The 12,656-nt window shown below is 27.0% G+C and overlaps 1 protein-coding gene across 1 annotated transcript in view; it reads left to right on the top strand.

Annotated features, from left to right (window-relative positions):
• Positions 1 to 12,656, top strand: part of Nup188 (nuclear pore complex protein Nup188) — a 68,880-nt gene that overhangs the window by 15,448 nt on the left and 40,776 nt on the right. Inside the window, 6 exon segments of the mRNA XM_067283761.1 lie at positions 1,590 to 1,670; positions 4,634 to 4,678; positions 4,769 to 4,861; positions 6,092 to 6,148; positions 8,666 to 8,734; positions 11,400 to 11,447. Coding sequence (XP_067139862.1) covers positions 1,590 to 1,670; positions 4,634 to 4,678; positions 4,769 to 4,861; positions 6,092 to 6,148; positions 8,666 to 8,734; positions 11,400 to 11,447 — 393 coding nt within the window.

Genomic DNA, 12,656 nt, shown 5'->3' with positions numbered 1-12,656 from the left:
TGCTATCGTTACTTTTGCCCGAGCAACGCCGGGCGTACCCACTAGTTTAATTAATAATTTTAAAATCTCAAAAAATCAAATTGTTGATTCAGAATAGACTCAAATCTGCACTTAATAACATACATACACAATAAACACATTACTAATTACATTGAGCTATTTTACACTGACTGTTCTAGAGAGATACAAAATTTAGAATTAAGATATAAGCATACTAATTATATTTTATCATGGGGGCAACAAAAATCTTATAATTCTCAATGACGATCAGCTGACTGTAACATATTACACTGGCATTGTAGTGTATTAATAATATACACAGTGTCTGAAAAATTACTGTGCAGTGAAAAATTTGTAATGACATTAGTTATATATATGGTATTGTATAATAAACATTGCAAAGCCCAATATGATCACATTAAATTATAATTATATATGATCACATTAAAATTATAATTATTAATTTAGTTAAGAGAGGGGGCCTAACATCTACCTCTAGTAGCAAATTACTTAGTATAAATTATTTAAATTAGCAGAATTATAGCCTGATTATTTATGTGATCGTTTGATGTTTCTATATGGTATTGTATATGAGACCATAAGTTGTATGCAACACTGTATGTTTAACTTCAATGTCATTACAAATTTCTCTGTGTAAAACAATAAAAGAAATGTTAAAATTCTATATTCTATTAATAAAATATCTAGGATGAATATATAATTAAAAATTCACTAGGATAGAAGAAATCCTCAAAAATATAGCGTGTCTTTATAATGTGTTCTTTTCACATACCTTAGAAACACAACAAAGGTTGTACAATTTATATTCATCATAGATATTTTATTAATCATATATTTTTATATTGTGCCATTGCCAGAGAGGTGATTTTAATGGATTTTACATATTCAGTCTGAGAAGAACTTTAAAATAAAAGTAAACTCTACTGTATGACTTTATGTTCTTGGGATTTGTGTAAAAAGACAAACTATGGAGACACTCTTTTATATTTATTTATTTATTCTTCAGGAGAGTTTTGTTTATTTCTTGTATATATAAAGTTTCTTCTTTTGTTGTTTTCTCTCTGTGGGCACAAAAAAAGGGCCTTCTTCTGTGTCATCTTGGGTTTAGGCAGGGAATGACTAGTAAAAAAGAACATAGCTGAAAAAACCCATGAAAGGACATGGGACAGTCTATTCCTTAACAATTCCTGGAGTTGCTTGTCTGGTTTTGATTCTGGGCCAGAGTAGTAGACCTTAACTACCTTAATTGGCCATCTATATATCTGTGTATGTATGTATAAAATTTCATTTAAAGTTGGCAGATACCTGTTTGGTCACATTCTACACAAATATATAACTTTAAATAAAGTTTTCCCTAGAACAAGTGAGTATTTAAATTTTAAATTCTTAAATCTTTTCTGATACATTGAAGTCACTGTAGCTTGGTTATTTCAAAATTATACTCATTTTGTTATTAAGAAAATTGCATTTATAGTTTGTAAGCTCTTTTTGGATTGCTTTGTGTCAAATACTGTTCTTTTTAATGTGATAACAACATTACAAATATTAAAAGTTCTTTTATTTTTCAGCAAATTGATGAACTTCAATGCTATGAATTGTTTTGTTCTTATTTACTGTATGAATACAAAGGCACCCAAAATAATATCAAGGTAAATCAAATTTTAATTATTTGTATGAATATTAGGAATTTGTTTATACTATAAACATATAAATGAATTTTAAACAGATGAATTTTGATTTGTTTAATATAGAATATGAAGAAAATTGATTATAAAATTAACTCTTTGATGAGTACTCCTGTAAATATACATGATATATGTAGTGAGCTCTGCAGAGTAAGCATATACAGTATATATTCTTTAAGTTTGCCTTGTAGGTTGCTTGTACTCCCTTTGTCAGAAAAGTTCCAGGACAAAACTTGTAAAAAATATAAAATTGCATCTGACATAGCTGAAAAAACCCCATGAAAGGACATGGGACAGTCCATTCCTTAACAATTACCATTGCAACAACAATTATCAACAACAAATTGCAATTACCAAGTAATGATCCTAACTCCTATCAAAGTAGTCCCCTCAGCTATCTATACACAATTGCCAACGTTTCTAGAGGTCTTGGAAGCAAGCAGAGAAAGCTTCAAGTGTGATGCTTGTTAGCTCATTTGTCACAGCTCATTGGATGTCTGTGATATCTTGACAAAATGTCCCTTTCAGTTGCAATCCTTTGTCAGAAAAGTGTTTTTTTTTTTTTCTTGTTTCTGTGAGTGAAAAAGCAACTGAAAGGGACGTTTCATCAAGATATTGCAGACGTCCAATGAGCTGTGACAAATGAGCTAACAAGCATCACACTTGAAGCTTTCTCTGCTTGCTTCCAAGACCTCTAGAAACGTTGGCAATTGTGTACAGATAGCTGAGGGTACTATGACAGGAGCTAGGATCATTACTTGGTAATTGCAATTTTCTAGTTTTTACGAGCTTCTTCCTGGAACTTTTCTGACAAAGGGTGTAAGTTTATGGGAAAACACAAAACTTTACAGATAGCTAGTGAAATCTATTAACAGGTTGAGAAAATCATTTTTCATGTGGTGTTTTTGTAAGTTTTGTGAGATTTAGCATTGAATTTCTTATCATGAAGACAACATGGCGTCTAGTAGTCATTCCCACTTAACGTTTCCTTCTGAATTGTTGGAGTTATTCGACACAATCAAATCAGAAGAAAACATTGCCTACTTTATTAAAAAATATGAATTGGAAAACTAGATATCCTTTTTCAAAAGCTCACTCATTCTTGGGGAAAACTCTAAACTCACTCATCAAAGGGTTAAGTAATATTTAGATGGGTTTTGGTTATTATTAATTTTTTATATCAGTAATTCTCAGCCTGTGTTTGGCAAACTTGCTCAGAGTTTCTTCAAAAAAAAACGATTTAAAATTTTTATTTAAAATTTATTCCAGTACATTGCAACATATTAGTGTATATCTAGATAATTTTGTGTTAACTATTTTATTCAATAACCTTATTGTTTTGTGAGAATAGTAAACATGCAATTTCTTATCAATTTTTGAATATGTTTTAATGTTCCATATAAGAAAAAGTATGTAAATGGTGTTCCATGGCCTCAAAAGTTGGGAACCACTGCTTTGTTATTGTGGTCATTTTATAACAAAAGTTTACAAAGTTCTTAATAATAAATAAGTAAATCAAATAATGGCTTAATTCAGATGATAATACTTTCATTGAGACAGATGTTTTATCCAAACATTTGACCATCATTAGCATATACAAACTACTCAATTAACAACTGTTTTTAATATTTGTTTCCATAGTAAAGATCTGTTTCCCTCTTAATTTCTGAAAATGTTTGAATTACAGTCAAATGTTGGGTTATGAACACCAATTTACAAACAATCCGGTTTAGAAACAAAATTTTGAATGCCATATTTGCTCCAGTTGGCACATGATAACTCGGTTTCCGAACAAGCTGCTTGGTAGATCCAGCCACCAATGGTCAACTTTCTACACTTCCAATGTGAAAGAAAGTTGACAGCCTGACCAATCAACAACAGGACTTCTGATTCAGAAGTTTAGTGGCACCAAGATCATTTTGCATTATGATATGAATCATTGATGATGATGCTATTTAAATTACATTTCAAGCATGCAGGATAGATAATATTTCTGACTTTTGGTATGTGCCAGAGTTGAATTTAAATCAAATTAAATATTAAAAACCGTATTAAACATTTACGTAATATAAATGGCATTTAAGAATTTGGTTAGATTTAGTTATATTTCATGGAGATAGTCAGATTTGAGTCTCTGTTTATAGCACTTCTTTGTAAAGTGTTGGTTATGGTTGACGTTGACAGAACATATTGCTTTTAATACACATATAGAACAGATATAGATAATATTATATTGCATTTTTATGGATGAAATACAGCTAAAAGGTTAAAAGAAAAAAAAAGATTTTGTTTTAGGGAGTTGGGAATTGATTAATCCATTTTACATTGTTTCTTATGGGAAAATTTGTTGCTGTTTGAGAACAAATTTCAAGAACGAATTAAGTTCATAAATCAAGGTTCGACTGTATTTTTATCTTATTTCTTTGTTTTCTATTATAAATTGTCTTCTAAAATTAAATGTTATCAATAAAATATATTCTTTTGATCATTTTTCTTTCTTTGTTTCACATGTATATGAAATTATAATTGCATTCAAATAAACATTACTTGAATAAAATAAACAGTTAGGATTTTTAATTGACATTTGACTTTAGTTTTTTTTAATTTACCAATATGGAATAAATTTTACTTTAATTGTTGTTGCTTCTGTTCTTGTTGTAATGCCTGAAAAAAACATTTTAACTTCTAATTTTAAGTGATTGTTAGGTGCTGAGTGTAATGAGTGTTTTCAGATGTCAGCGTTCACTCTAAAAAATCCTACTACTGACAAATGATTCTAATATATTGTGCAGTACTTAACAATAATAATTTGAAGGGCATGGAGTGCGATTGACTTTGTTAGTGTTAGCATTGTAGTCAAAGTATAGTATCAAATAATTTTAACACAGAAGAACAACAGAATAACTTAATGTTGTTTTTATTTTTAGGTGATTTTTAGCAGTGAACGACATTTACAATCGTTGCTTTTAGAGGTGAAATATTTATAAATTAAAGCCATTTGTTTGAATTATGCATACTTTTATTTTAATATTAATAGCAAATATTTACTGTCTTTTAAACAGATATGGAATTTTTATTACAATGAAAGGTTGTACATTCTTTTATGTTTAAAACACATTTTATGCTACTGCCAAGATAGCTCTCATATTTATAAGGTAAGAGAAAAATGTTTTTTAGTTTCTGATTTCAAATTATAATTTTAAAAATTTGTTATCTTGATTAAAAATAAGAAATTTAATTATTTGAATAAAGATAACTTAATTTTAGTTTGAATATTATATTTTCATGTAAAAGCATTTGAACTATTGAAGATATATCTCAGGCTTGGCCAAATGGGTTTTTGCCTTTCAGGAGTTAAAAGTACCAATGAACTACTATAATATTTTTATTTTTTTATAAAAAGTTGATTAATCTGACCTTGTAAAATTATAGTACTAAACATAATTATATTCATTTATTGCATGGCAATTGATGTTTCATGTTACCTCTTTAGTTTGCTTATTAGTGTCATGGTAACAGCAGCATTTATCAGCACCACAGTAGAACAAATTATTTCTATTTATTGTACAAAGCATAAGTTTCAATTTCTTCTGACAATTGTTCTTCACTTATTCTCACTGAAATTGTTTAGGACACAACAAAGCAATTTTTAAAGTTCTGTTTCCTTGTATTTTCCGTTTGGTATCTGTTTTTTTTTTTTTACTGTTTTGCAAATCAGAAACAAAGATTATCACACATTGTATTCACAAGTCATAGCAATAGTCAAAAGATTTCATGGTAGAAAATTTGGAATTTACATTCCCATAAAAATTAAACATTTTTCATGTTTTCAAAGGCCATATTCATGATTGATTAGATGTGATGCTATGATTGATTCATTGGCCATGCCTGATGTATCTTATTCAATTTACTCATTAAATTTCATTACAGGTAAGCACTTTGATGATCTTTGTTTTTATTTTATTTAAAAGTAAATATCATTTATTTAAAAACAAGAATTTTTTAAAAATTAATCATCTTTACAGATAAATTATTCTTTACTTACATATTTCTCAATATACTTCTACAGATGAAGTTTTTCAAATTATTACGTTCATGTAAAATCATTTACTAGTCTTTAATTGAATAAAATGTTTATCATGTTGTAAATAGTGCATAATAAAAATCATATAAAACAGATTCAAATAAAAAGTTGAGATATGTTTTTGATAATTTAGTATATTTAATAATTTCTAATTAATAATAATTATAGTTATAATAAATATAATTAAGATATTTTTTAATTATATGTTATATATTAAATATAAATATTATATCATATTTATTATATAACATAATCTTCTGAATGTAATTTACCTAACCTTACTAAATTATTTTTTATTTAGGAGTTATATAGTGGATTTTTAGAAACAATTAACAGTGACAATAGTCTTGGTGCAAAGGTAAATATTATTTATTTTTTTATATTTTTAAAAAATTAATTTTACAGTCAAGCCTTAGTTTTTAAGGCTAGAGATGACTGGCTCCAAGAGACAAAAACTTTTTTATATTAGTTTTTAGGTGAATATATATATATATTTATTTATATATACATATAAATATGAGTTTGTTTATTTTTTATTAGTTTATTTTTTATTGTTATTTATGAGTTTGTTTGTTTTTTAAATATATATATATATATATTTATTTAAAAAATAAACAAACTCATAAATAGAAAAAAAACAATAAAAATATAAAAAATTATTTCATTCTGTATAGTCTTATATATTACATACAAAAATGACTCATGTTAATATAAGAATTCATTAAAAATTTAATCGGATAAGCTACATAAGAAATAACAAAGTTTTCTCAGGAATTTTCTATATTATTTTAATACATTTAAATTATTTAGAACTATTAAATGTTGATCAAAGAAAATATTAATTTAAAATTTTATATAGTTGATTATAATTAAATTTATAGATACAGGTATGTACTGCTTAATGATATTTGGCTTATATTATTGGCAGAATACATATATGACAGAGGTTCTATAAGATTATAATGGAGCTGAAAAATTTGTACATTTTCTACTTGGATATACTTAGATACATAAATACTTATTGTTATGTTACATGTAACCTATATGAATTGTAGACCTTACCATATAAGTTTGTCTAAGTACACTTTAAAGACAGCGCCACACATTTGGTATTTTCCAAATGCTGAGCAAACATTTTGCCTATACTAAGTTTTGTAAACAATTTACTTTTGATTTTGCTTGACTATTGTGATATTCAGTATTCACTATTTTCTACTTCTTGTCAGTATATTGTACTGAATGAAAGAAACAAATATTTATAATTTCCACAATAAACTGGTGTTTTTCAAATAATCATCTGTGTGTATATATGTGCTTGCCATACAAAAAACCCTTTGGCAAATAGTGTGGTGAAAGGCAATTATTTGGTGATTGCCAAATACCAAGTGTGTGGAGCCATCTTAGGATGATTACTTAAAGACATATTTCTCAGAATATATTTCCATTGTTAAGCAGTGCATACCTGTTTTAGAATAAAGAAGTTGTTTATTAAAATTGGAATATTATTACAACATCTTATAATAATTCTTCACTTTAACAGAAGAAACAGTTTCAATAAACATTTAGATTGTTTATTGTACAAATGAGTTGGTTATCTAAAAAATAATTTTCTTATTATTGCAAACAGTTAAGTAAAATCTTGTTTGAATTTTATACTGTTTCAAAATGTCACAATTTGCTGATGGCTTAGAAATTAACATTATAGTATATTCATGACCCAGCAAAAATGAGAGACAAATACAATGGCTGAATTGAAGATTATTTACATAAAGTTTGATAGCTATCAAAGCATAATAATCATGTTGTGACTACAGAAAGAAAAGTCTAATGAATGAATTAAAAAATAAATACTGTGCAGTACAATAATTGAATTCATGATACTAATGGAAAACTTCTACAAAGTAATAAAATATTGCACAAATGAACATGACCACAATGAATAATTACATAAATTAGATGATTACTTCATAAAGACAACTACTGCCTATATTTTGTTACTCAAAATAAGAATATATGCAGATTTGTGTTGTTTGAACAAACTCTTGACTTGTTGGCAACCTGATTCAACAAGTTGCAATCATCAAGCCAATGAACAACAAGATCAAAATCACATGTTAAAAATGCAATTTCATCACTCTTGAGAGAAATGAATGCTTTTGTGCATGTTCAGAATGATTTACAAGTCACATTCTAGTGCATTGTATAAATATCTGAATTGCCAACAAACTTATCTGTATGTTTTAGATTGCAATGAAATGTCAGTAGTAGTTGTATTATATGTAATTTACCTTAAGGTAATTAATCTATTGCAAGAAAATTATAAAAAGATTTCATTTTCTTCAACAAATATTCCAGTATCAGTTAAATCCAACAGAATCAGAATTTATTGAATATCTTTCATTTTCAATACTCACCTATATTTAAAATACTTTATCATATTAAAATCATGTTTATTCTGCGTTAAATATGTAAGAGTAAAAAACCCTTTTTCTTATTATGTATTTGCTATACATATAATTGGGCTGTAATTTGAAAAAATTGTAGACCTATAAATTTCCACTGTTGTTCATCTTTCTGCCTGTCTGTCTTTCCTAATCTTGAGAAGGGTGTTAGATAAATTAAATTCAAGACCAGATGTGGAAAGTGTAGGGGCAGGAGGTCCTGATTAACTATATACAAATTTCTGATGCAAATCTGAAAGTCATGTTATTTCAATTAAAAAAGTTTCCCCTGAAAGGAGTTAGATAGATGACTTTGCATGACTCCATTGCTAATGGAAAAGTATGATGTACAGGGGCAAGTACAATACTAATTTGAGGGGGAGAGCATATATTTAAAATTAAATTTTATTAATTCATATATTTAATTTTTGCAGATAATGGATCAGTTTGAAGAACTTTTAACTGTAGAGCCTCCTAATAAAGATTTGCATGGGCAAATAGTGGTAAATATTATTTTCACTTGTCCTGAGAGCTTTTTAGTGTTAAACTAAACTAAAATTTAAATAAATTCATTACAAAAATTATAGTTTGACTTAATAAATACAATGCATGTGTCAATAATGAGAAATTTTTCAAAATCTTTTAAATATTTTTATTCTTCAAAAGTTTCTTCAAGCAGTTATTATTAAAATAATTAGATCTGTTAAATATTCAAGAATAGGACACTAACTTAATTCAGAAATTAAATTAATAATTTAAATGTTGTTTTGAAACTGTGTTGTACTGAATTTTTGAGAGTATTAAACACAAGATCGTGTTAATCAATCACGTGGTTTCTTTTTTATCTTTATTTAATTGATACGGTATTTCTACATGTTTTGGGCTTTTGGCCCCTCATCAGTCAACATTAACCACGATATGGCACTTGTACACCATAAGTTTGCATATTACAAACTAGAAGAATGAGGTGGTTACACGGACATTATAAAATTCCAGTACATTGTTAATTATATTTCTTCCTCTTATCAAAGACGATGAATGTACATTGCTAAGTTCTTTCAGACACTTTTGTTGGCACATTTACAAATTTCTTTAGTATAGTTTGTTCCACTTTTTAGTTGAACTTTGACTTCGCACTATCAGGTAGTGTTTCTGACTGTTTGCAACGATTGGAGTTGAAAACACTACCTGATAGTGCTAAGTCCAAGTTCAAACCAAAAGTGGAACTAAAATATATTAAAGAAATTTGTAAATGTGCCAACAAAAGTGTCTGAAAGAACTTAGCAATGTACATTCATCGTCTTTGATAAGAGGAAGAAATATAATTAACAATGTACTGGAATTTTATAATGTCCGTGTAACCACCTCATTCTTCTAGTTTGTAATATGCAAACTTATGGTGTACAAGTGCCATATCGTGGTTAATGTTGACTGATGAGGGGCCAAAAGCCCAAAACATGTAGAAATACCGTATCAATTAAATAAAGATGGAAAAGAAGCCACGTGATTGATTAATAACACGATCTTGTGTTTAATACTCTCTTAATAATTTAAAGTTTTTAGTCATTAATTTAAAAATTATAACTTTATAATAAAATAAACAGTTTAAAAGATATGAAAGAAAAAGGATGAGTTTTTGAGTATAATGATGCCTTATACTTCGAATTTAATTATTTCCAGGAGGCCATATGAACTCTGTATTGTTTAAAGTCCAAATCAATTTTTCCCATCAGAAATAATGGAAAGTGAATTAGTCCATTTCCAGATCCTAAAGAATAACCATTTTGATAAACTTTAAACAGAAAATACACATAATTTAAGCTAAAAATAATACAATTAACTATCCTAACACATCAAAACACGAGAACAATAAATATAATATGTAAATATTGCATAATAAAATGAAAATTATATTTACTGATTGTACACTGTTGACATCAGCAACTTAAACATGGCTGTCAGATCCACCATGCTTGTATCACTTTCATGCTTTGTGATAAGTTCCTTTTTAACATCAATCACCAATATTATAACCTTCCTCTTAGACTTCGTTGCTTCTACACACTTCTGATTAATAAGTAAATGTTATGTTGGGTTGAACACAAAGTTTTTGTGTATTTTTAACAGCTATGGTTACTTAACATATATGTATGATTTAATTATAATAGTTGTGAAATTTAACATATTCCAAGACAAAAAATTTTTTAAATTCAGCATTTGAACTCTGATGAATTTGAAGTATGAATTCATATATATAGTATGTATATTTGAATTACTACTGTATTAAGTTTTTAATATGCACACATTTTTAAATCTTGATTTGAATTGTATAATTACATACTTGAATTTTATTAACTGCCTCTATCAAAAAATGGTGTATCTATATCCAAAAAATTATTTTTTCTTACATAAAAACCTTACAAATGGGTGATAAATTTGTAAATTTGATATGATGTCAATATATAAGTACATAGTGTTTCCCAAAAGAAATGCAGAGATTGTTTATAGAAGTTTATAGGCAAAGCATCAGGGACAAATATATAGTGTATTTGTTATATGATGTATCATTTTGCACTTGCAGTACTGCCAAATGGAAATTAAATACACAATACTTGTGTGGTCAAATCACTTTCAACTTATGTAGGCCCAGCTACAAACTTCTGTAACTAGCTGATATGTTCTAGGAATTGAATGCATTCTTTTTTAAACTCGATATGCAGATGATTGCAAGAACATGAAACATTACCAGTCTTTTTATTGTTATTTTTAGTTTTCTTTAAATAAAACTAAAAATTCTAAGCATGAGTGTGTGGATTTGCTTATTTACATAAACTGTTGGCTCACAACCAATAAAGTAGTAAGGCATGAAGTTTACAGTTACAGTTGCTGCTGTAGTCAGTGGAAACATGTTCAGATTTTACTACAGACTAACCAGTGAAATAACTAATGGCTAGCCTGTAGCAAAATCTAAACATGTTTCTACTGTATAGTGAAGCTCCTGTAAACCTGATGTCTTGCTGCTAATTTATTATTATTCTAGTTTAATCATTAGTACATTTTACTACATTGTATGCAAATATTACATGAAACAAAATAGTAAAAAAATGACTCTGTATAATTGCGTATTTTTATATTCACTTTTTAATTATATTTTTATTTTTTTTTTAGAATGAGCATTTATTATATCAGTGGGCAGCTTTAAATATTAGGGAACAGGTAAAAAATATTTTAAATTTTATAATCATATATTTTTCTTTTAATATTTAATAATTTTATTAATTCTATTTCATAAATTACATCTTGAAAAATATTCAGTGAGCTTTGAAAGTATAAAATACTTGTAATATTATGTAATTTCGTGGATTATTTTCTTCATTATTAAGAATTACTACAAAAAGAATGTACAATTACGTAAACAGTGAAAAAAAAAACTTGGTTATATATATGTAAACTTAATGATTTATAGCTATTTGAAGAATTAATTTTACATGGAAATGCATAAAATCTCACAATGTATTGATATAAAGAAAGTGAATTATCTTTGCTTTGAACACAGGAGAAATCTGAAAAATGAAAAACTAATTGCAATATATACCAAATGGGATATTTGAAAGGAACTCTGACTTCTGGTGTTAAGTTGCTATGTTTTAGAAACAACAATTTTTACAAAAATGACAAAAATATTCAAGAACTTAAAGTCGTATCCTATTCTATGTCAACTTAACACTAGAAGTCCAAGTTTTTCACATAAAACTAAAAAATTTTCGATTATCAGTTTTTAAAAGTTAAACTAATTTTCTTCCAGTGTTTAGCACTATTCTTTATTTTTACTTTCTTTTCCATTTCTCTAATCAAGTGAACCACAATGAGCTTGATTAAAAGGTCCTCTTAGTGCCCACAAGACAGAAGGAATGAAAAAAAATTATTTCAACTTTTTAAACTAAAACATGAAACATGTTTATGTTTAGTTTAAAAAGTTGAAATAATTTTTTTTCATTCTTTCTGTCATAAAATTATAGTTAAATAACTAGTATAAACTCAAATACCTGGCATATTATGTCCTAGAGGTTTACAGAACATGCACATTTCAGAATTTCCTAAAATGCATTCTATAAATCAGTTACTACATGAAACTTTGAAATACACGATCCAATTATCTAATTTATTCAAATTTGTCTTAAAAGAATTCAAATTAACTGTTTTTTTAACACTATTTACAAATTTTCAAAGGAGTAGTTGTGAATTTAATTTATTGAAGAATTCAAATTAATTAGACTTGACCTATGTTTGAAATTTCTATTGTTATTCACTTTAGGAATGATATTTATAATTTGACAAAATTTATTATGTATGCAGAAAATTCTTTCATTTTGTTTTTGTCATATTGTTCTCATTTTAAAAATCTTTTAAACTTTTCAGGGTGAT

The sequence above is a fragment of the Centruroides vittatus genome, unplaced genomic scaffold, assembly GCF_030686945.1.
Source record: "Centruroides vittatus isolate TY-2023 unplaced genomic scaffold, ASM3068694v2 scaffold_1015, whole genome shotgun sequence".
Classification (NCBI taxonomy): Eukaryota; Metazoa; Arthropoda; class Arachnida; order Scorpiones; family Buthidae; genus Centruroides; species Centruroides vittatus.
The sequence above is the reverse complement of the archived record's forward strand: the minus strand, read 5'-3'. Positions and strand labels throughout refer to the sequence as shown.